Source organism: Scomber scombrus, chromosome 2 (genome assembly GCF_963691925.1).
Source record: "Scomber scombrus chromosome 2, fScoSco1.1, whole genome shotgun sequence".
NCBI lineage: Eukaryota > Metazoa > Chordata > Actinopteri > Scombriformes > Scombridae > Scomber > Scomber scombrus.
This window is the reverse complement of record NC_084971.1, coordinates 12,908,235-12,934,194: the sequence shown is the minus strand read 5'-3', so window position 1 is coordinate 12,934,194 and position 25,960 is coordinate 12,908,235. Positions and strand designations below refer to the sequence as shown.

The window sequence follows — 25,960 nt, the reverse complement described above, 5'->3', positions numbered from 1 at the left end:
ACGCAGACAGTTCCAGAAAATTTAGATTTGTGTATGTGAAATTTGGATAAAATAATTAACAAATTAATGTATAGACTTCATACTTCTGTCAACACACGCTCTTTTCGGTATTTGGCGCCCAGAGGATAGACAGCTGGACTGTACCAACTGTAAAAATAGGGAGGCATTTAAAAAATAAACATGCCAAACCTGTTGTTTACAACAAAACGCACTACAGAAAATGCGGCATACTGCTCTTAAAGCCACTGTATAGTTTAATTCTCAAATGCAACCTAATTTACATTAAAACCATACACTATCTAGTATAAGCTTATTGCTACCATCCCGGTTTTCAGATCATGGTATAATCCATTACATCCCGCCCCCGCCGCCATTTTCCATGTTATTCTGTGTTTTGCCGCACAGTGTTTCACCGATTTTGAATGCAAATATTTCGGATATTTTCTGATAAATTCGGGTTATTAACTTCCCGACTTCTCCGGTTTAGTGGAGGGGGAGTTCATCTCCAAATTCAGCCAAGGAGACGGCCTACTTAGACAGCCATGTACATCAAACAGGTAAGCGAGGAACACTACAGTTACTTAGAGACTGGCCTAATGAGGCTAGCATAACGTTATAATTGTGTTCAAAATACAGCGTTTCAACACGAATTATAGCTTTAAATTAGTCGCAAAGTTAAGCCGGATCACACCAAATTTAGATATTTAGCCTATAAACGCTAACTACCGCTACCTAGATTAATATTGCATTGAATTGCCCGTCCCCCTTTTAGGAAGCTAGGCCAACGCTACAAGCTAACGTGAGGCTAACGTTACTTGATTTAGTCTGTGTCAACATTGCACCGGCATCCTGCAGTCAACTTGCTTTTAACTTGCTTTCTCGTATTTAGAGATATACTCTGACGTTATTGTGGTGGTTTAACCAGTGTTTTATGTGTATGAGATGGTCGCCAAACGATGAGCGTCAGCTAAGGCCCTGTGTATGTGTTTAGTGGTAGTAATCCATAACTCCTCTGTGGTTATGATGGTGTTACGGGCTGTGTATTCACGGTGGTCTCCGGGGTCCTGTGCAGGTCATCATCCAGGGGTTCAGAAGTTACAGGGACCAAACTGTGGTGGACCCGTTCAGTCCAAAGCACAATGTCATTGGTGAGTATCAACTTTTCCGCACATGCTCATTGCTTATGGTGTAGTTGTGGTTTTACTGTACCAGGAGTAAGATCCACTTATTTTGGTCCTGCTCTGTAATGTTTTCACATTTATAATAATAACTATTTAACTTTCTTTTTATAGCACCTTTCATCCATAAAATGCAGCTCAGAGTGCTTTACATTTAAAGCGATAAAACAAGAACAAAGAAGTACAGCAAGTTAAATAAAAACAGCATAAGTGAAAAACAAACAAACATTAAAACAAATAAAAAAATGATAAAAGTTAAAATAGATTTAAAAGAGGAAACTTAATAAAAACAAGTCTAAAATACAAGAAAAAACACAGATTAACTAAAAGCTCTGTGGTAAAGGTATGTTTTAAACTCTTAAAAAATAAAGAAAAAGAAAACTTTTTTTTTGTTTTCTCAGGGTTATGATTGACCAGTTTCTTACCTGAGTGTGCGTGGCTGGACAACTATTTTTGAACTTTTTATTGTTTTTTTTCTTCCTGTTTTCCTTATTGGTATTATTTTGTGTGTGTGTGCTTGATTTGGTGTTTGATTTTAATTGTATTTCAGCCAAGCATGTTAACGCACACAAGGGATTTGACTCTGGTTAATTGTCTTTCAGTGTACTTACACAAATAGCAACACAACAATCTTCAGAGATATACGCAAGGTATGATTATATACGTGTGAAACAGTCACAGTGTAAGAAGGATACAAATAGTGCAAAGAGGTGAAAAATGCTAGCAGTGCTGAGTTAAACATTAAATGGTAAAAGAAAAAAAGACATGTTACTTTATTTACACTTAGTTGGCTCCTGTATTTTAAACGTCTTTAAAGTTATTTTGTCATGTTGGTCAATTGGTTTTATGCTGATGTTAAGCACCTTGAACTGCCATTGTATATGAAAAATGCTATACAAATAAAATGAACTTGACTATGTAAGTATATAGCGTTCATGTGCTTGGGGCGTACTTCGAATGAAGGCACATACATAAGCTGAAAAAAATAGTGAGCCAAAATTTGATGTGGGTGGCTGTGAACATGCTGTATGTCATCATGCCCTCATTTTGTGTTTTTTCCCCCCCCCTGTTACAGTTGGAAGAAATGGGTCAGGAAAAAGTAACTTTTTCTATGGTAAGTTGGCCTCAATGACAGCAGTCAAACATGGTCCCCTCTTGTAAAGCTCATTGTCTAAAATCATGGCTCCTTTCTGTTTCCTTAGCCATTCAGTTTGTGCTCAGTGATGAGTTCAGCCACCTTCGACCTGAGCAGCGCCTGGCCTTGCTCCATGTAAGTACTGGCAAATGATACACACACAACAGGTCCAGCTACTTTTTTGAAAATAAAATGAACCTTTCACTTATGTAACCTGTGTAACTTTCTAATCACAGCTGGATTACAACAGTCTTAAGAACATTAGTAGTTACTGTATCTGTTATTAGCATGTAACATGTAAAACATCTATAAACACATTATAACATGCAGTCCATGTTCAATTATTGTCTCAATGTATACATGAATTTTCCTCCCCTGTCACTGTAGGAGGGAACTGGTCCTCGTGTCATTTCGGCTTTTGTTGAGATTATATTTGACAACTCTGACAACCGGCTGCCGGTAGGAATGAGACAATTTCTGATCCTATTATTGTAATGTCTGACAAAAGGATTGATTTCCCCCTCCTACTGCAGTACTGTTGAAACCTTTCAATAAGCCTCTCAAATAATACTCTGTTTCCTGTGTTAGCATGAGGCCTACCTGTCTGTCTATGTAATAAATACTTTGTTGTTTAAAATTTTGCTGCCATCATAAATTCAGGCTTGAAGTGCACTTGTGTATTTGTCACGCCATCTGGATTGTAATCTAAAAAGTGCATAGTGTCATCTGTCCAATATAATTTTACACCGCTGATGCCTGGTCTGTGTACAACACCTACCAATGCCAAATTAACAGCATTATAATAAGTGACCTTAACACCTAACACACCCACCAAATTAGACAAAGGAGAAAAAAACTTTTAAGGGAGGCCTTTGGCATAGCCCATTTTACAACTGCATTTATACCAAGACTCTCACAATAGTAAACAACATCATAATCAATATATTTTGCAAACTACCTGATATTAATATTACCTTTAGAACTGCTTCTATGAGCGTCCTTAGCCTAGGCTACCTAGGCTAAGGACTGTGGTTGTGACCTCTCAATATAGTCGAGACTGCTTCAGTAAACACTGTGCTTATTATTTTGACAGATAGGATGTTTGTACTACTGTAGAAATACAAAGATTGGTTTTAACTTGGTGTGAAGCTGTAATCAGGGAGGTGACTAATACTATGACATAACCAGTAAATTCTGCTGCAGCGTGATTCTCTTCCTGACCAGTCATAAATGTCTCACCCTCCAGATTGATAAAGAAGAAGTCTCCCTTCGTCGTGTCATCGGTGCAAAGAAGGACCAGTACTTCTTAGACAAGAAGATGGTGACGTAAGTATTGCTGTGGACAGACTGTCTGTGTCCCTGTAATCACAGGAAATAACAACTCTGTCAATCCATGTAATCACTTGTTTGATGGAGTCTGTGATTGTTGCAGTAAGAATGATGTCATGAACCTTCTGGAGAGTGCCGGCTTCTCCCGCAGTAACCCCTACTACATTGTCAAGCAAGGAAAGGTGAGAGAGGAGTGGTTGCATAACCTCATACTTGTTTAACCCATTTTTTTGGGTTTGTTCTTCATAATATGTAAGCAGAGCTTAAGGCCAGAGTGCTGGATGTCTTTAGTTGGGTGTTTTGTTTTGGGTTTTTTTCATGTTAAAATCACAACAGTACAATATCAACTGATAGAGGGACTGTAATTTATATGTTAAATCATAAATTAACATCCACTAATGTAAAGTGTATTGTGTCAAGTAGGGAACATGAACAGTATGGTATTCTGTCTCACTCGTTATTTCAATGGTTCATTCAGATCAACCAAATGGCTACGGCACCCGACTCCCAGCGTCTGAAACTGCTGAGAGAGGTGGCAGGGACACGGGTGTATGATGAGCGCAAAGAGGAGAGTATTTCACTCATGAAAGAAACAGGTATGAGCTTCTTAATGTTATTGTGTTGAGTACGTTCACGCATGTGAGACACGATTACAAAATTCTTGTGTTCTTGAAAAAGTTTCCTATTGTCCATCTATAATTACTTAGTACATTTCTTGAGCCATAGGCTTCATAAGAACAGTCTAAATAGTGCACACTGTACTGCACAGTAACAAAAAAAACCTGAGGTTGTTTCATTTGGAAAATAATGCTGGAAATACATCTGTGTCCATTGAGGAACAGTAATGTAAAAACAAGTCTTAATGGTGTTATTTCACTTTTGTTATTCCATGTTCATTATACATGATAGTGAAAAACATACAATTACATACAGTACTAGCAAACAGAATTAGCCACTAAACCATCACTTATTTGCATTACAAAAACAACAACTTGTGTGTCTATCGCAGAGGGGAAGAGGGAGAAGATCAATGAGCTGTTGAAATACATTGAAGAGCGTCTGCACACCCTGGAGGATGAGAAGGAGGAGTTGGCTCAGTACCAGAAATGGGACAAGATGAGAAGAGCCCTGGAGTACACCATCTACAACCAGGAGCTGAACGAAACCCGTGCCAAGCTGGATGAGGTAAGAGAATCCCACAAAGATCTGAACTGTGTATGACCAAAATTTATGCATATAGCATTTTGATCACAGGTGATCTGTGAGCTCGTCAATTCAGAAACTCCAGGAGAGAGGGATGTCATAAGCAAAAAGATTGATTGACAAACACAAAGTTGATCAACCAAGAAGATGACAGTTACAATTCAAAGTGTGGGTGTAGACCCAGTACGAATTATTCAGACAGCACCCAGGCAACCAAGTCAAAACATCATTATGAGATTGTTTACTTTAGCACTGTCTCTATGGCAGCAATCATAAAGCTAGGTTGGCTCAACTAGAAACCAACAGTCCATGTGCATTTCATGTATGGCACATATATGAAAATATGAGACACTTAGGCATTTAAAAATGTGTTAGAATAAAGGAGTCTGCCTTGTTTTGGTAGATGCTTGAATGCAACAATCTACCAATCACTGTGGCCTGTCCACTAAGCATTTAAGTGGTATTTCAGTTATGTACAGCTTCAAAACCGAGCCTTTTGTTTTGTGTTTTTTTTCTTCTAGCTGTCCTCCAAGAGAGAGACCTGTGGAGACAAATCCAGACAGCTGCGCGATGCTCAGCAAGATGCCCGAGACAAAGTAGAGGTAAAGTAATCCATCATGGATGTAAACCTGTGATTAGTGGTGGATGAAAATGAACATTCAACAAAAATTGCTATAATATGCACTGAAATACAGTTAAAAAAAATCATATGGTAAAATGTCATACTTATGCTGTAGAATGTTGTACTTTTAAAAACATGATTATTCTAAATATCTCACACTGAGAGATTATAATGTACTCACTACGCAAGCATAATTTGTGAATCACAAAATGTCAGGCAAGATAAAACTGAAATAGAATACAAAACTACTTGAGTGATATTAACTTTGGTTATGTGTCATCATGATCTTTAATATTTTTTGTAGTGAGAATAGAAAATGAATACCATTAAAACATTTTTAAACTGCTGACGTTCCCAACCGCTGACATTTCGTGTATTTGAATGTAAATAAATGGATAGTCATTTATTTACTGACATGGAAGTAAGCTCTTATAGTTCAAATTAAATCTCATCGCCTGTTTCTTCCTTTTGGCTCTCGTTCTATAGGAGACAGAGCGTGTTGTGCGGGAGCTGAAGTCCAAGATCTCCGCAATGAAGGAGGAGAGAGAGCAGTTGTCAGCCGAGCGCCAGGAGCAGATCAAGCAGAGGACCAAGCTCGAGTTGAAGGCCAAGGACCTGCAGGACGAGCTGGCAGGCAACAGCGAACAGAGGGTACGGAAGCCTCCCATCTGCGTCACTCTGCACACGTGATACTGCAACAACACTCCCCCTTCCCCTACAGCACTGTATGTAGAGGGATGATAGTCTTTTTCTCTTTGCACCCACTCCGTTCATACATGTTTAAAAGATTGGTAAATGTCCACAATCATTCACTTTTCATGTATCTGCAAGAATAGTACGTGGTAGTCTTCATGGCCTCTCATTGGTTGCTGAATTTTTTTCAGTTATGTGGTTTTTGTAGTAAAATAAATAAATGAAAGAAAACAAATTACCAGAGCCCAAAGGGAACAGGGGAACAAAATCAGGCATATTCAGTTTACATAAATATAAAAACACAATGTCAGAAAAATTCAAAAATTGTTGACAGAAAATGTTTATTTTTACTTGATGAATGACTCGAATTAATTTACAAAAGCATCACTAATTTTCTCTTGATTGTCTCAGTAGATTCACTGACCAAACAAAAAGCACAGATCCTAATGTCTCCTCTCCCCTCAAAAACAAGAAGTATGGCCAAATGTAGTTAACAGTTTTGGTGCTGAATTTTTAAGTAAAACTATTTTCTGCTCCAGTACTGGGATGACGAACCAAAATAGAGGCAGCACCAGCCTGCGTATCAGACTCTTGCCAGCAGTCCCACTATACATCACTCCTGGCATGAGTTGGTGTGTACAGAGCTGGCATGGCTCACTGTCCTTATGGCCTCATGTTCAGTGTGTGTTTGTGTGCATGTGTGAGTATGAATAATCATACAGAAAAGCTTTATTGGCTCAATCTGTCTGAGGACCATGATGGGTCCCAGGCAGCATGCTGGCTGGTGGTTGGATTAAGCCCACCTGGCTAAAACTGGCACAGCATCAGCCAAAAGTTGTTGGAGCAAAATGAAAAGCAAGGGAAGCAGAAGTGCGTCACTATCTGATGATAGTACTGATTTTGATCAGATTTGAGGCGGCCTTGACTGACAAAAATTCTGCCCACTGGCAGTGGTCAGTGGGCGGCTCTGCAGTTTGTGATCCCTGTTGGTGTCTGTAATGATGCACCTCACTAATGAAGTTCAAGAGAAGGATTCAAAAATAATTTTCAAAATCTTGACACAAAGGAGGCATGCATTTTTCATAATAGGTCATTCTACACAGGGAAATATTTCTTCTTTTTTAGGCATGGGTGAAAAAATCAATTCACATGAGAAGTTTGAGTTTTATCTCCTATTCTGAATCAATTCAATGTCAAAAATAGATTTTCAAAATGTTGGTTAATAACATGATATTGGTGGAGTGAAAAGGCAGAACTCAACCGTTTACATTTCACTGTCAATTACAGTAAGATAAGGTAGCATGAGCAAATGTAGTGTATAGATGTGGGTATATAGGTAATACCATACTGAGGTGATTGGAGCAGCCTATATCTTTGGATAGTGAGTTTTGTATCAAAGTCTTTTTAGCAGTTGTCCTCCTCAGCACCTTCAGTCTTGACTTGACTTAATGTATTTGATCTTTAATCTTTACTTTCTGTTTCTCTTTTCTTACCATCTTTATCTATTCTACATTTGGAAGCTGTTGTAAAGTTGCCTGTTTTTTGTTCTTACAGAAACGCCTACTGAAGGAGCGCCAGAAGCTGCTGGAGAAAATTGAGGAGAAGCAGAAGGAGCTACAGGAGACGGAGCCCAAATTCAACATGGTGAAGGAAAAAGAGGAGCGGGGCATCTCCAGGTAGGGATGACTCACTCACAGCTATGGCACCCCGAGCAGCTAGTGACCAGCCTTAACTTGATGAGTCAGTCATTACATTATGAATACATTCTGATAGTGAGAGATCAAGAGATGGATATTCATGGATTCTCTTGAAGCACTTTGGTGCAGGTGTGCTACAAATGTTTTTGAATCCTGAATTGCAGACATGGGACCCTGAGTTCCTTTGAGGCACACAGATGCATCAAAATTATGAAAATATAACTGTTGGCTGACAAGATGAACTTTGCACACATTTACATGGATAATTTCTCAGGGAATTAATATGAAAAAAATGACCCATTGATGTGGCTTTCTGTGTGAACTTGTGGTTTAGTTTACAAAGTCTTAACTCCTTCTGTGGTGCCATCTCCTTTCAGACTGGCTCAGGCTACGCAGGAGAGGACGGACCTGTACGCCAAGCAGGGTCGTGGTAGTCAGTTCACCTCCAAAGAAGAGAGGGACAAGTGGATCAAGAAGGAGCTGAAGTCTCTGGACCAGGCCATCAATGATAAAAAGAGGCAGATCGCAGCCATCCACAAAGACCTGGAGGACACAGAGACCAACAAGGAGAAGAACCTGGAGCAGTACAATGTAAGAGGAGGAACAGATACCACAGCACTTTTTCTCCATTGTTCAGTTTTATATTTCGATTATTTGCTAGTTGCTGGTTTTCATACTAATTTTTAAGACCAGTTTCAAAGGGAGTTACAGTTTAAGAATGGTACTTTTTATAGCTATAACTATCATTGATTTCACTACTGTTTGTAAGTGTTATTCTCTTCACTTTCCCCCCCCCTTAAAATTACATCCAGTTGTTATGGATCATAAAAACTGCTTTGTTGCTGTAAAAGGTTTCTGCTGGTTTAATCTAACCCCTGACTGTGTCTGACCCACTTTCAACTTGTCTCTTTAGAAACTCGATCAAGATCTAAATGAGGTCAAGACCCGTGTTGAGGAGCTGGACAAAAAGTATTATGAGGTGAAGAACAGGAAAGATGAGCTGCAGAGCGAAAGAAAGTAAGACTCTTATCTTTGCCTCTAACCTCCTATTTGACATCACATCTTTCACCTAATTACATTTTCAGTTCAACCTTCACTTGTGCTTTATATTTTTTAGTAACTCCACATAGTATAGTGTCACTTGATTTATATGTATTCTCACATGACTCATGCCGGTATCTTTTATTAAGCTGAAAGGTTGAGTTGTTCACCCCCTCCCTTTTAAGCCATTATGCTGTGTTTGCCTGGCAACCTTTATTGACATACCACAATATTATCTGCTGTGAATGTCAGTGGGCCTTCTATGTCCACTTACACAACAAGGTGTATTTATATAATGCAGAGGAGGAGGATCCCTCAGGCTTCTGCTGCCTGACACTTTTTTGCTTTTATAATATCTTCCAGTCTGGATTAATTCTGGAGCAAGTTCGTAATGAAATGAGAGTCAAGAGAGAGGCTTCCCTGCTTCTTTAAAACACGACATATGGAGCATTTCCATTCAGGTCTTTCCAAGTATAATTTTAGGTTACATACTCAAGGCACTCATTTTTAAAATTGAAAAAAGAGGTTGTGATCTTTTTCTTTAAAAAAACCAAACTGAATTCCTCTAAATTCAATAAAAAACCAACCTAAATAAAACTGAATTAAATTATTTTCATGAATATGTTAAGACGCTTGTCTGCACCCTCCTCTGTCATCCATTGTTTGGGTGTATTGGGTGAAAAGGCAGCGTGAAGACAGCTTTAATAGATGGAATACAACATGCAGATGCCACATGCTGTTGGTAATGTATAATCTAAAATTAGGAAGAAATGATCCTAATTGAAACAAGAGGGGGACTGCTTTGGCAGTCTAACTGTTTCAATTATTTAAATTTGAATATTTAATAAGAATTAAGGTATTTGTTTGTATTTATGAGGATAAAAGCTGACCGTCTCAATATTGGTAAAAAAAAAAATGACTTCAAAAATGCAAATTAAATTTAAAACCAACCTGAGATTTTCATTGTTTTCTTTTTTGTTTGTGTTTATTCAGTCATTATTCACATTACCAAGTCATAACAGTGCGCCTCTTTCTGTCATAATGTTGTTGTTTTTTTAAATCACTGACTGACTTCTGTCATCAGTATCATGGCTGCAGTTGACTTTTTGTGTTTCTGGTGACATAAGTGTAACAGTGTGTGACTGTCCATGTCTGTGCAGCTACCTGTGGCGTGAGGAGAATGCAGAACAGCAGGCCCTGGCAGCCAAACGAGAGGACCTGGAGAAGAAACAGCAGCTCCTTCGAGCGGCCACAGGCAAGGTCTGTGTCTCTGTGCATGATTGCATAATTATTGACTTGTATAACGGAACTACGGGATACCTAACACTTCCGTCTGGACACAAGTGCTGCACTTGTCTTTGTGCACAGACATGTAAATGATGACGGTTGAAAGCTGTGGTAAAATACTGGTATCTCATTAATCCTTTTACTAGCTTGCTAACAATACACACTCACCACCCTTTTCTCTGGATGGCACTCAGAAGCAGAGGTAGCTTGTCATGCCACATGTCTATTAAACCTTCACACATGCACTTAACTTGTTGAAGTACTAAGGGAGAGGAAATGGGCAAGTGAAGATAAATTAAACCCCCAAGTGAAAAAGTGCCTCACTGTCTCTGAGCCCACCTGAATACTGCGAAAGACTCACTTTATGACTCAGCCTGTTGTTAGGATAGGTATATCAAATGGAATCATTCATCTGCCTCGCTACTGGCACCTTTATCATAGCTGGCTAAATTTACATATGACTCATTCCTCACTGGCCCATCCAGTCACTGCCAGTCGTTTCTTCTGTGCAGATGCATCAATCAAATATCACTTCTGAATAATTTCTGCTGAGATGAAAGGATGCTGTCTGTGGTTTCATGGACAAATGTCCTGCATTTATTTTTCTTTCATTGGTCCCGGCTGACTCATCCTGTCTCCAGGCTTTGATGGACTGTCTGTCCTATTTCATATTTTAAATTAATTATGCACAGTTTATAGTGTTGCACAATATTGACAAAATAAAGAGATTTCTCTCTGTGCATTTGTCTATACAGTCAATGTGGAGGCAGCTAATGGAAAAAACATTTTCCTGCTCTTATATCAGCGCTCTGCTTGAGAGGAAGTCATGGCTGTTTTTGTGAGAGAAAAAATCTGAATAACATTATAATCAGTTATATTAGTGTATTAGTATTAGTGCTTTTAGTGCATTTTGAGATTTTCACAGTTTTAATTTCATTTAAAAGTGATATATCAAAGATGTATCAGAATATATACTTCATGTCAGTTATTTTCCAATCCTAATTAAATAAGAGCAATAGTAGGTGCTTTTTACTTTATAAATAAAGTGCTCAATATTCGTCCTCTTCCTCCAGGCCATTCTGAATGGTATCGACAGCATCAACAAAGTCCTTGAGCATTTCCGTAGGAAGGGCATCAACCAGCATGTCATCAATGGTTATCATGGCATCGTCATGAATAACTTTGAGTGCGAGCCCGCCTTTTACACCTGCGTGGAGGTGACTGCTGGTACCAGGTCAGCTTTTTTTTCTTCTCATTGTTTTCAATAAAAAAATGTGACTTACAAACATTTGTGGCAGGTGTGAACACTTTGCACCAAAACACAAGTAGACTTTTACCTTCCCTGTTCACATGCTGCACGCTAACACATAGGTGACCTGTGTCAACCTTTATTTAATGGAGGCATTAAGAGCAAGCTCTCTGTTACAAGGACAATAGAAGCAATAAAAGTACATATAAAGCAATAAAAGCGCACAAACAGTATCAACAGATTATACAACACTGTGTTAAACCCATCCATTCTTTATTTTCATGATCTTATCTTTTTTCAGACTCTTTTACCACATTGTGGAGACTGATGAAGTCAGCACCAAAATACTAATGGAGTTCAACAAAATGAACCTTCCTGGAGAAGTCACCTTCCTCCCTCTCACCAAGCTTGACGTCAGGGACACCGCCTACCCTGAGACCAATGTAAGGACTTTGTGTACATGATGTACTTTGCGTAGTTCAAAATATAGGAGAGCATTTTTAAGCATAGTTATGAGGTTTTATATAAATGTATCTATACGGTATATAACTAATCTAGTTTTTATGTTACATTCACAACAGTTACCTGCTGCTGTGATTGTTGACTCTTGTTTATCTGTTAGGGACAAAAATGATCTGCATTTACTAATTGACAGGTGCTTTCTTACATCAAGCCTTTGATGCAACATTCAGATGAATTACAACCATGCAAACTTTCCCTCATCACAACACAAATACATTTTACATTTCCTAATTGTACTACTACTTCTTGTTTGACAATACAGTGTGTAGTATTTGCTTTTATGTTCATACCAACCTGTTTTCACCCCCCCAGGACGCCATTCCCATGATCAGCAAGCTGCGCTATAGCACCAACTTTGACAAAGCCTTCAAGCATGTGTTTGGGAAGACCCTGATTTGTCGCAGCATGGAGGTTTCCACCCAGCTGGCCAGAGCTTTCACCATGGACTGTATAACCCTGGAGGGTAAGCTCACCTGAAATACACACTATAGTATATATACCAATAAATGAATAAATATAATGAGCAGCAGAGGAGAGGAGTTCCAGTCCTTGTCACACAACAATGAGTAGAGTTAATCAGTCAACATCTGTTAATATTTATGAAAGGATATCTGTTATTTGTATTTTCAGAGTAAGGTTTGGTATTATTTGCCTCAGCAACACTGAACCTTTTTTTAATGTAGCATGGGATTTATTTTTAGGACTGAATGTAATGACAGTCCTCGTGGCCTTTTATCTCTTACATACGGTACATCGTGTTGTGACCTTGTAGGTGACCAGGTGAGCCACCGTGGAGCTCTGACAGGAGGCTATTACGATACCAGAAAGTCTCGTCTGGAGCTGCAGAAGGACATGAGGAAGGCCGAGGAGGAGCTGGGTGAACTGGAGGCCAAGCTCAACGAGAATCTGCGCAGAAACATTGAGCATATCCTTTTAATGCTGTATAATGGGTTTGTTGATTTAAGAACAGGTTTAATCATTTATGGCTACAGGAAAATGTTGTCTCCACATGCTCTCCATTGGGAATGCAGAGCATGTAATTGAAATACTTTTAAATGTAAGATTTATATCAGAGTTTAGGCAAGTGGCTATATGGATAGCTGTGCTGCAGATAGCTTTGCAGGTTTTTAGACAATCTGTGAATATTTCAATGTGGATTGGAAAGGTCTTACTCAGCCTTTATTTCGTTATTTTTGGCTTAGTTTACGGCTGTGGTGATTCTTGAAAAACTTCCCCAAACTACCACTTCATCAGAGAGACAGATTTTTTTACCTATTGAGGTCAACATTTTAATTATTCCTATTTGTAAATTCAGTGCTCTGTACGTTGCTCACATTTACTTCTCAGGGCAAACCTAAGGAGGGCAATAATTTTTTTTTTTTTTTTTTACGTGTTATCCAGCAGGTTGGTTCTTCTAAGTTATTTTAAAAATCATCCCTGCGATGAGAACATCTTGCCCCAAATTGCAACCAACGTTTAAATTCAGTATTACACAGACTGCCCACTGTGCAGCTCAATACTCAGCTGTTTGTAGTGCTGTCGCTGAAAAGGTAAGCAATGTCTGTGGAAATACTGGATTCAAATGTTGATTTTGTCCCAGGGAAATATGTTCTCATTTCGTGCAGACAATAAACACCTTTTTAGATCACGAAAATACTTTCTTTTTTTTGTATAGATGTCAGACAACAAGCAAAAAAATTACATTTGTATTTCTCCCCTAAGTTGATGAACGGAGCAAATGTCACAAATGGGGCTACATATTGATTATAACAAAATGGGTTGAGTCACACATGAATACCAAACAGTAAGTAAATAAGAAAGCAATTGTTTTAGAACCAAAATGTTAGTCTAAAAAAAAACCCTCAGACTCTCCTCTTCTGTCGGAAGAAATATGTTTTAATTTACACACTACCCTGCACTATATAGTTGCATTTGCTCTATCTAGGAGCTGTATTTGTGATAACCCCTTGAGTGCTGCCCTCACACAATTACAGGGTGATATCATGTGGCTGAGTTTGTATTTTAGAGAAGGATTAAACACATCTGGGGTATATAGCTACCTCAAAGCCAGCAGCAGGCTGACTCGGATGCTATGAGAAGGTGTTAGCAGGTCAAGAAGGATTAGAGGATGTCAGGTCATGTTGGAAAGAGCCATGACTCACTGCTGTCAGAGCTGGAAAGAAGATTTGGTCTTGCATGTACTGCATGTTTATAGATATGGTCACTTCCGCCTAGGTATGAACAACTATGTGTTTGCATACCTGTTTGGTTGTGTGTTGCTTCACACTCCAAGCCGGTAATGTGTGTGCGGGTGAATATGCGCACCTGGTGATTACGTGCATGTGTCAATAGGCAGGGGGAACGGATGACTGAGCCTATGACACTGCGCTCGTCCTTCAGTCCTGCAGCAGTGAGTCACAGGACAGATCAATTATTTAAAAGCCTCTTGTTTTTCACTCTCCACCTTTCTCTTGTCAATAAGCATGAGATTACGCTGATGCACCTCAATCCATTCCTTCTATTTCAAGTTGCCAACTTCATTTTGCCACCAGCACCACATTGCAGTGGAAGTATTGAGGTCATGCAATAAGTGCACTTGTGCTGTGATTAATCATCATAACCGCTACAACTCTTATCGACTTTGTGTAATGCGTCTGTTTTATATTTTATTCATAGGTGTTAAAGTGGTCATCACAGAGATTAATATGTTTCTCTTTTTCTTTTTTTTTAAAAGTCATTTAATTCAGGGAAAGGGGGACCAGATGTCAGCTGCTCCCATTCAAGACAATGATCAGATGGTCTTGAATCAGGGTTGTCCTCTGACTTTCAGTGGCCCTTTCTAAATCGATAAAACCACCAGCAGATTGATTTGCCTCAGTGTTTATTGAGTCTTGTTAAACCTCAAAGGGCCAGAGGAGAGCTGCAGTCCCTGAGGATCAATAAACCGTCTGTTAAATTAGCTTAATGAAGAGTATGTGCAACTCTCCTTAATCCTCTGCCTTGATATCAGTGATGACACAGACGTGCCCTGGAAACCCAGTTGTATTATTGAAGCCCTTTTGTTTTCACCTTTAAGAGAGCCGCAACAAAGGCAGTCTCTGTCTTTTCTGTTATCGTACATTTGTGTATAATGCTGTTTTGTTGTAGTCTATACTTGGCTTTAATTACAGTAAGCACAATTTCAGCTATATAAGCCTTGCATAAGGTAAAATGCAGTGTAGTTAGCAGAGGTGTTAATTACAGCTGTAGCCTGTAGACACTGATTACATTAGGTTCCTTAACGGTTGCCTCCACGTATTAACAATGAGATTGACCAACTGATGAACCAGATGCAGCAGATCGAGACACAACAGAGGAAGTTTAAGGCATCCCGAGACAGTATTCTGTCAGAGATGAAGATGCTGAAGGAGAAAAGGCAGCAGTCGGAGAAGACGTTCATGCCCAAGGTGATCTGCTGTGTGCTGATGTTGTCATAATATCCTTATTTGTACTTGAGGCGTTTTCTAATATTTAGGTTCAGCTCGTTTACAGTGCGCAACCTCCCTGTGCTGTCCGCTGACGTCTGTCTTCTCTCCCTCTTCTTCCTCTCCAGCAACGCAGTCTCCAAAGTCTGGAGGCTAGCCTTCATGCCATGGAGTCCACCAGGGAGTCACTGAAGGCTGAGCTAGGTACAGATCTGCTCTCTCAGCTCAGCCTGGAGGACCAGAGGCGTGTCGATGACCTCAATGATGAGATCCGTCAGCTCCAGCAGGTCAGGAGGAGGACAAGGAACAGACATACGATCTGTCTGTTAAACTCAGGATCTGTGGCAGAGTTTATAATAACTGCATTTTAAGTGTTTTTTTATTGTCCAGTTTCTTTATTGAGGAGAAGCACTACAAGATTCAAAAGTGATACCGTTTACTTTCAATGTTGCCGCCGCCGCCCGATTCAGCTACCAGTTATTCTGTGTTAAATATTTTGAATATGACTGAGACCAAGTGTTGACTTATTTATAACTTATTTATATAACCAAAGTACATTCAGTCTGTGACTTAATCAAACAACAAAATCCAATTTAGCTGCATCACATTACAGTTTTGTGTAGTGATGATAGAATATAATGTTCAATGTTTGTTCCTTCTTTTATCGTACATGGTGTCTCAGACCCCACAGATTGAACCTTTTAGAACCCCCCATCCCCATCCCCATCCTGCTAGTGTGTTCAAATAACCTGACTGAGGTGAAAGTAGCAGGCAGCAGCTGTGTGTGGGATATTTCTGTGATCCAGCGTTGCCCCCTCTTTTTCTTTCACTGCCAGCTGCTCTCAGCTCTCACCTCAGTGAACTCTCAGCTATTCCCGCTATGGTTGTGTAACAACTCCGCCCCCACAACATGGAGCATTTCATGTTATGGTCTGCAGTGTTGGCAGTTGTGGAATTATATTGCTTGACACATAACACTTTGTCTTGTAATTATGAGTTGGGCCCTCTTCACACCTGGCATTAAAATGTGTGTCAGGTGATCCGACCACAAGTGAACAGCTTGAAGGACAGGTGTGAATGTAGTCTCGCAATACCTCAAAATCATAGATCATCCTGCCCGCTGATCGTCTGGGGATTTCTAAATGTAAATCTAAAAAATAGATTTTTGTGGATGGAGTACACATGAAACACGCTGTCTGATTTCCATTTGTGTCAAAGAGTTTTGATTTTGTCCACATGTCAAGGTCTTTGCAAACTTCTTTTAACATCTGGCAGACTAGGCGCAGGAAGTGCATTGCTGCCTCTTGCCTATTAAAAACAACAGTGCATTTGGTCCTTGCAAACCGAAATGATTCACGTGTTTATTTACATATAGAGCGGGGAGGTGAGATCCGATCACAACTGGTCAATTGTGACGCACGTGGAGACGTATTGTAATCGCAGGTGTGAAGTGACGTACTTATAGCTATCTACTTGTGATCAGAGCACTCAAGATGCAAGTTAATACCAGGTGTAAACAGGGTCTTATTATTATTATTGTGCATTTTGTCTTGACATAAGTGAATACACACACGAGGGGGGGGGGTTGTGTACTGTGTTTGGGAAAAGACAGTTTTACAGTGAATAATTACAGATGTGTCAGATATTTATCAAAGTAATCAGAATTCTTAGCGTCTGTTTGTTCAGTGTAGAGCGCAAGATGTTTATGGTCAAACAAGGGCAGTCCAAATGTCTTGTTGGAGAAACGTTATGCAAAATTTTGTTTTAGATATTCTGTTACTCACCTTTGAAATTCTCTATCACTCTGCCATCATCATTATGTGTGGCAGGTTCTTCACTCTTGAGAATAAGTAGTAGCTGTAAAATGCACTAGTGTGTTACATAACAACATGTTTTGTGTTGACCTTCGCTGTCCACCCACAGGACAACAGACAGCTGCTGAATGAGAGGATCAAGTTGGAGGGGATCATGACCAGAGTGGAGACGTATCTCAATGAGAACTTACGGAAACGTCTTGACCAAGTGGAGCAGGTATGCTGTCCCTATAAACTCCCTAGAAATAGGTGTATAAATACATATATATATATATATATATATTATAATGAGCTGCAATAATTATGCAGAACTGCAATCAAGTGCTTTGTTTGAATTTTCAAACAAATTGATTCAATGAAGAAAACATTGTAATGTATTGACACTGTTCTGTTAGTGTTTGATTCATGCATGTCCGAATGGGGGTGTTTGCATTTGCATGACCCTCTTTTTTTTTTTTTGATGTGACCTAATTTGCATTAACACAGGAGCTAAACGAGCTGCGAGAGACTGAAGGAGGCACAGTGCTCACAGCCACAACATCTGAGCTGGATGGCATCAACAAACGTGTCAAAGATACTTTGTCTCGATCAGAAGGTACGCACTGTGCTAAAGACTAAACAGATAGGAGGTGGTTAGATAAAGTTTAGAAACAACACACACATACTTTCATGGTTGGTGGTAGTTTCTAGTTTGCCTCAGTTAAATGCAAATGTGCAAAATAAATCAACAAACTGCTGAAACAACATATTTGGAGTATTTTATTTATACTCAACAACAATCAAGCTCTGATTGAATATAATGTGTTAGTTGCTTTTTCAGCTTTCACATATCTGTCTGCATTTACCAATAATGCACTACAATCATCTTTGGCAATATAAGTACAAGGTCAGCTCAGTAATTTCTAATAGTATTTACATAAAGGCCAGAAAAAACAAAACATGAAGAGAAATATCTAAATGTGTTAAACAGAGGCAAATGTAATGATTGATGAACAAGTACGTCATAATACCATATTGTACAGTAGCCTTTTCAGGAAACTAACAAATCAAATCTTAATGATTAATTATCACAATAAGGATAATGTTTATTGGTCCTATAAAACTTGGTAATCTAAATTGACAAACTGCAGACTACGTATTTTCATCGGTATGTCCAGCAGATGGTGAGAATTGCTGTGATGTGTTTGTCTCACAGTTTGGATAATATGTTCTTCTACAAACAGCCGGGACGCACAGTTGTATAAATGTTCTCGTGGTGCTGTGACTCGGATGAGGATGAATGCAGTTGTCAGCAAGCACTTGTCCCTGAATAGAATTAATTTGCATGGATTCATATTTGATCATTCTCACTAACTTATTAATGACATATTCACAGCATGAGCTTCTTCTTAAGTGGATATTATATTTAATCCTTTGTCGGAAACTCTTTGCATGTCACTTTTTCCTTTTATGATTCAGAAATTAATCAGATTTTCTTTTGTCTCTCTCTCTTCACAAAGTGGGAGAAATAGCCTCTGTATTTGTAGGTTGTTGATGAAGGAGTAATTATGGTTCCTCAGTGAAGATGAAACTCGCACCTTTTTATAAAGAGTGCTGGCTGTTTTTTGCAGTTTATTCAGGAAAAGTTTATTTCTGTAACTTTTAAAACCAGAGAATCCAGCCTGTGACAGTGTTGGGCTTTTTCTGAACCAGGGACTATGCCACATTATATATGCAATAATGTCTACCGTCTCTCATGTCTATCCCCAGATCTGGATTCTATGATTGACAAGACAGAGGCGGAGATCAAGGACCACATAAAGAGCATGGAGCGCTGGAAGAACATCGAAAAGGAGCAGAATGACGCCATCAACCACGACACCAAGGAACTGGAGAAGATGACCAACAGGCAGGGCATGCTGCTGAAGAAGAAGGAGGAGTGTATGAAGAAGATCAGAGAGTTGGGTTCACTGCCTCAGGAGGCATTTGAGAAGTACCAGACCCTCACACTCAAACAGGTACACACAGGGAACACACACAAAGCCTCATATATTCATGTTTATTTGTGGTATTTAAGTTTCATTCTCTACTAGCTGCCATTAGCATCCCTGACAGGTGTTGTAGTTTGATTTTCTATATGTTACAATAGACATATCATACTGTTGACCTTTGATTCATCATTTTATCTGTTTGTGGACTCTTGGGGGCAGCAGTTGAAATACAACTCTGTCTACAGTATTATCAGCTTTTATAAAGTTGTTGTGGCATACACGTTCTTATGAACAGTTACCTATTTTATACATCCAGCAGTTACAGAGCAACAGTTCCAGTGTAAGTCCAGTCTTAGCAGCTAAATGCTCTTATGTGTTCACCAGCTAGTTGCTGATGTTAACTTGCCTGATGAAGAGATTTTTTTCTGATAGTTAATCCCATTTTGGATCTCATTCCTGATGAGCAAGATATCTGGAGTCATGTCTTGATATTTTTTAGTTGAATGGCGATATACGATATATATCCATATTTTTTCCGTAAAGTAATTAGGGTTTCTCCCAAAGCGTTATAGTTTAGTGGCCACACATTTTAATTGAATAATAGTGGATTAAATTAAGTTACTTCTACTACTTCTTGGTTTTTTACTCTGGCTTTTATTGTACTTACAGTAACAATAACAGTGTACTTGTCCAGTTTTCATCTGGTTCATTGTCTCTGTATGTGCAGCACACACTGAGGGCCCAGAGGTGAAACATACAGTTCTTTAAGACAGAGATCATCATCATCATCATAGCCATAAGGAAGATCTCGCATTAAGTCTTTGATTTTTTAGACTGAACCAACCAAAACCAGCATAATGTCGCTGCTGTGTGCTTTTAAATAGCACGCCAGCGTTTCAGATTCAGAGGTTTGAGGCTGAGCTGCAGGGCTGTGTGGGGAAGTTTATTTCTGCTGTTGAACGTAACTGCTGTGAAACAATCAGAAAATAACTTTTTATTGGTCTGGTTCACCGGCTTTCTTACTGTCAGAGCTCCTTCACTACATTCACTCTGTACCTCATTCGACCACAGCTAACACAACAGCGTCCTGTAGCCTCTTACTGTCGTACTACTCGACTGCCGTAAAGAGTGTAAATAAACTATATTGATATAAACGATAACGTCTCGTCCTATATCACGTTTGAAAACATCGATATATCTTAAAAACTCAATATATCGCTGCGCCTTACCTGGAGTCATTAAACCCCTGTGCTGGTGAATCTGTAGTCGAGCATTTCATCTTTCCTCATTCTTTTTGGGGAGCAAAGGGCAATAGAAAACACTCGGGCAGCTGGTTTCTCATTTCCAATTGGTGCTGGTTAAAATGACAGAAAACACTGACATCAGATTAGAGCAGCTTTACTAATTCTGTTACAGCTAAAAGGTGAAGTTTGGCTGGTCTCTGTAACACCACTGTATGAGTCCGCGAGCTTTCGTACTTTCACACAGGGGCAGCTCTTCTCTTGAGAAATGTCTCCCAGTTAAACTTTGATTCATATCAAATCAACATTTTAATCTGATCAGCTTCATAGTAGATATAGATATAATTACACTTCGTTAAAAGTGCTTCTCATTTAATTTTCAGATTGTAGATCCAGTTTATGAAGCTGATCACACAGCTGTTTAGTCAGACAATGTCAGCTGGGCTGTTTGTCTCATTCCTTACACATGTTGGCTGTGATGTGCATTTTTGTTGTTTGCCAACTGAAAGGAAGACACAGAAGAAGAAATGTTAGTATTTTATTGTTCAGGTGTTTCTCTGTGGGCAGAGATAACTATAAAAACGACGGTTTCCAACAACTTAGTGCAGACATAGTCTGAGTCACACCCATGAGTGTGTGCACATACACATACAAATAGACCCAGATTCCCCAAGGAATAAGACTTGACACCATCGCATCCCACCCACTCACCAGTGACTCAGACACTAGTTAGTGCTCTGTCTCTGATTTTTCAGCCAGCTGCCACTGGGAGCTTAGACTGTGAGTTGAGTGGACCTGGCTGCATCTTTCATAAGTGTCTGAGCATGTACATAGTGCGTGTGTGCGCGCGCCCCCCCCCCCCCCCAATGCTGAAAATAGCCTTACACTTTCTCATAAACACTCCACATAGTTAATCTTTCTCCTTGGGACACTGCTCGGGGGCAAGATGGTGCCATTGATTACAGAAGTGGATGAGAGGGCCAAGTAATAATGGCACTTGCTCATGTTCCCTCGGTCATTAGTGATTCAGTTGGATTAATTTATATTTGAAGAGTTTGGAGAGTGCATGTCATTTTTGAGCCAGACTAAGCTGGTTCCTAATTAATAAGGTCATGTCATCATCAGATATTATTATAATCTAGCAAGACACTTTTAAATGCTTGTTCTGAAAGGTAGAATATATCTGGATTTTGTCCTGCTTTAAGACCGTTCAATCAATTCACATTTTATATATTAGCAGGATATAACAAAGTTTCCAACACTGCAGAGCTTGTGTCTGTTGAGATGGTGACACACACTAAGGTTCCTATTGCAGATTTTGCTGCTCGGAACACTAGTGTGTTTCTGGAAGTTATTTACTAAAGATAAAGAAATAAACGTACTTATGGATTTGCTGACTGACACCATCTGGGCTAACAACAATTTAATCTTTCTCCTTTTGTTTTGTTTCTTTCCTCCCATAATGCAGTTGTTCCGTAAACTGGAGCAGTGCAACACAGAGCTGAAGAAGTACAGTCATGTCAACAAGAAAGCTCTGGACCAGTTTGTCAACTTCTCTGAGCAGAAGGAAAAGCTAATCAAGCGACAGGAGGAGCTAGACCGTGGCTACAAATCCATCATGGAGCTCATGAACGTCCTGGAGCTGCGCAAGTACGAGGCCATCCAGCTCACCTTCAAACAGGTTTGTTACTCCTGAGATTCAAAGCCTCAAGGGAACATCCACATTCACTTAAACTCATGACTTAGCCAGCGTTGGGGTCCATGATGCATCAGCCAGCTGCCGGGCTTTCAGTCATTGCTTAACACAACAGACAGACTCAATTTTGAAGGATCATTAATGCAGACTGTTACACACTAAGATAGTTCGTCAGTAGTTGATATTTTGGATTTTCTAGTTGGTACCAGATGTTCTGTTCATATAGACTGAGTCCCCACAAGTACTTCAGTCTCTATCTAATAAAATAATATTATAGAAATATAACATTATTGCAAGTTGAAGCTTTTTCTTTAAATAGTTTACTAGATGTCTGCTAATATGCAACATTTTTATTATTATACTTTTGTTTGCCTATTTGAAGTTTTAGACAATCAGATTTTTTTTTACTTTTACAAACCTGTAGATTCTCACTGTAAGAACTGTTTAGGAACATCACTGATATTCACCAGCGCCTGTTCTTGGTATATTTTCTCACCCCCAGGTGTCGAAGAACTTCAGTGAGGTTTTCCAGAAGCTGGTGCCTGGAGGCAAAGCAACACTGGTGATGAAGAAGGGTGATGCTGAAGGCAGCCAGTCTCAGGATGAGGGCGAGGGTGGTGGAGACAGTGAGAGGGGCTCTGGCTCACAGAGCAGCGTTCCCTCCGTGGACCAGTTCACTGGAGTCGGCATCAGGGTAAGATTGCGTTTGTCATTAGGGGTCCTATCAGCAAAACTGATGATGACCCAGTCGATTTTCTTCAGCATATTGACTTAATTGCGACAAAAGTTCACTGCACTGCAACCTGTGGTCAATTCAGAAATCAGTAACTCTGTGTTTTTCTTAAAATATGCTAAATTAATTAACATCTATATCTCCACTATCTCCGTCTTCATTCATATACAAACAAAATTGACACAGATGTTCTCAGATGGTAGATATCAAGTGTTTGAATGGTGTTTAGATTAGTCACACAGTGAGTCAGTAATATTCAATATCTTGATGTAATTTGTACCGCAATAACAACATTTTCTGTTTCATCCATTCTCACGTTTTTAACCATGAAGTGAAAATATGACATTTCTGTGCCTGGAGTCTAATACTCTTCCTCCTCTGTCCTGTGCAGGTTTCATTCACAGGGAAGCAGGGTGAGATGAGAGAGATGCAGCAGCTGTCTGGGGGTCAGAAATCTCTGGTGGCTCTGGCCCTGATATTTGCCATCCAGAAGTGCGACCCTGCCCCATTCTACCTGTTTGATGAGATTGACCAGGCCCTCGACGCCCAGCACAGGAAAGCCGTCTCAGGTAAAGTGTTAGCACAAATACATATATGTAAAGAGAAAATTAGGACAATATTATACATAAATACATTTAACTGAGTAGTGAGGCTCAACGTAATGGGGTTTGTTGACATTGTGTCAGTGAGGTGATGATTCAAACATATGGTTGCAGTTTGTGGTTGAGTTGTAAGTAATCTGTGCAGTTCTGCTTCAAATAGACGTCACCTTTATCTTTATATTGCATCTATATTTCAGACATGATTGTTGAGCTGGCAGGGCACGCCCAGTTCATCACCACCACCTTCAGGCCTGAGCTGCTCGAGTCAGCTGACAAATTCTATGGTGTCAAATTCAGAAACAAGGTGAGACTTTTACTTGAAGTGTTCTAGTTCTGTTAAAAGTCCACAGGGATCATTCAAATTGAATCTTCTCTGAGGTTTTCTCACATGCAGTCCGTTAGAAGACTTTAACAGTGCTATGATGTTTCTCCAAAAAAAGATGTTTTTGCTGATGTTTTTTTTTTTTCTTTCTCCAATTTAACAACAAAATAAGTTTAACAGTACAACTGCAACACAAAATATCCAACTCAGCATGAAAGTCTCACAGCACAAAAGGAGTTTGAGATTGTATTTTCGTAACTTTGTATTTTGTGTATGCACTATGTATTGTAATGAACAACATCACATTTATAGACCTGGAAAGAAAACCAAAAACTTCTTAAAAACCTGACGTAATGCGTAACACGCTCCTGAGCTGCTCGACCCGCAGCTTCTCTCCAGACTTGTTTAAGAATAAACTAAACAGCATTATTCAACATGAACCGAACCCAAACACAGTCATGAGACATAGGGTGAAAAGGAACGAAGAGTTGTAGTCATAAAAAGGTTTGCTTGATATGACTGTGAAACCTAAAATAGAACGGTTCAGGTTCAGTGTCATCGTTGTCCTTCTGGAGGAGTCTGAAAAAGACAGTAACAGTCTTCGCTTCGGAGTCATTTTTCCCCATATTTTTCAATAAATATTGTACAATTCTGTTATTATTGATTTGTTATCTAAGAAACCACCATCTTCACAGTGAGCCGACTGACACCCACAGTTTTGCAGCTTAATTGGTGTTGGGTTTTAATTTCCCTCATGGCTGTTGTTACTGATTTCAGTCTGCCGTTTTCTGTTTACTTCTACACAATTTCCCCTGGTAGACGTGGTTTATTTTCTGCTGAACTGCCTTACTGAAAAGAAAATGTTTTCTTTTGAGTTTTTGAGGTTTCATAACATAAACTGCTTACATAAACTGCTAACTGATTACTGCTTAGTCAGAGTGGCTAAAGCGGAGGCATCGATTGGTCATATAACTGTGTGTGTGTGGGGTATTTTTTTTTTTCTAGGTGAGTCACATCGATGTGATCACAGCGGAGCAGGCCAAAGATTTTGTGGAGGATGACACCACCCATGGCTAATAGTCTCACCCCTCCTCCCCCTACTCTACAGTTCACTGCGTAGCTGGAAGCCTTTTGCAACAGGGCCCAAAGACAGAAATGTCTCTGTCACTCTACCAGCCTCTTTTAGTTCTCCTGTTATAGATCAACAGTGCCGTCTAAGCCTATTGGACGATCTCTGACTTCAGAATATAATTGGACATGTTACAGTAAAAACAGGCAACTCCCTCGCTCAAAATGGCTGATGTTCACAGTTTACGTTTGACATCACTTCATGGTTTCGTAAAAAGAGACAAATACATTGTCACCCTTCCTTTGTAGCCATGCTTCTGTATCTATCAATGGCACTGGATTTGAAAAACTAACACAGGTGTAGGTATTTTACACAGACATTTTGTCTGAAGAAAGCACTCATTTCCATTTGTGTTGTTGTGATTATTTTTTCATTTGAAATGAGAAGTGCCAGAGGCGCTCCGAAGGGCAACAAGCCTTGAGGACCTTTTTTAGAAAGCGCTTCATCCTGTGTACAGGTCAGACTGTTTTGATATGACTTACATGAAGATTGTTCAAGTGAAACCTTAAAGCTGTGTGGAAATGGGAGAGTCTTAAACTGATCTGGATTTTTGTTGTTTTTGTCGACACCCTTGAAAAACACTCTGAGGTTTCTGCAGTGTATACTCTTTGTACTGGAGAAACAATGTTAACTTGTATCAGTCATAACCAGCCATATGGTTTAAAAAGTTTGAAAGGCTGTGGTTCCTTTTTATGGTTGTTACTGTATTGTGTAATTTCCTGTTTGAGGTCATTTAAATATGTGAAAGTTTTTATTCCAAAACAACTTATCTATTGTAGAAATCAAAAATTTCAGCATTAAAAAAACAAGCAACCTGTAGTGGAAATCCATATCTATTTGGGTCTTGAAATGACTAAATATTAAGTGCTTTTTCTTGAACTTGTAATTTATCATTTAATTTCTTCAGTAAATATGTTGTTGGAATGGAACTCCTCATATCTTGTACCTAGTTTCAAATCTGCAATGCTTTTTACATGTTTTTGTTCCTTTTTATGTAATTAGAAAACTTCAAAAAATAATAAAGGATTTTAAA

General features: G+C 39.3%; 1 protein-coding gene across 1 annotated transcript; it reads left to right on the top strand.

Annotated features, from left to right (window-relative positions):
- The first annotated feature begins 378 nt into the window (after nt 1–378).
- Nucleotides 379–25,960, top strand: smc3 (structural maintenance of chromosomes 3). The gene is made up of 29 exons (XM_062428080.1): nt 379–557; nt 1,073–1,148; nt 2,254–2,292; nt 2,381–2,448; nt 2,701–2,772; nt 3,560–3,639; nt 3,746–3,824; nt 4,121–4,238; nt 4,652–4,827; nt 5,367–5,447; nt 5,954–6,118; nt 7,715–7,836; nt 8,235–8,448; nt 8,771–8,874; nt 10,059–10,158; nt 11,259–11,419; nt 11,736–11,877; nt 12,269–12,419; nt 12,729–12,881; nt 15,251–15,402; nt 15,549–15,707; nt 17,344–17,451; nt 17,721–17,829; nt 18,984–19,231; nt 21,914–22,126; nt 22,644–22,835; nt 23,266–23,443; nt 23,674–23,780; nt 24,804–25,960. The coding sequence occupies exons 1-29, from the start codon at nt 543–545 to the stop codon at nt 24,873–24,875; spliced, it is 3,654 nt and encodes a 1,217-aa protein (XP_062284064.1). The 5' UTR covers nt 379–542; the 3' UTR covers nt 24,876–25,960.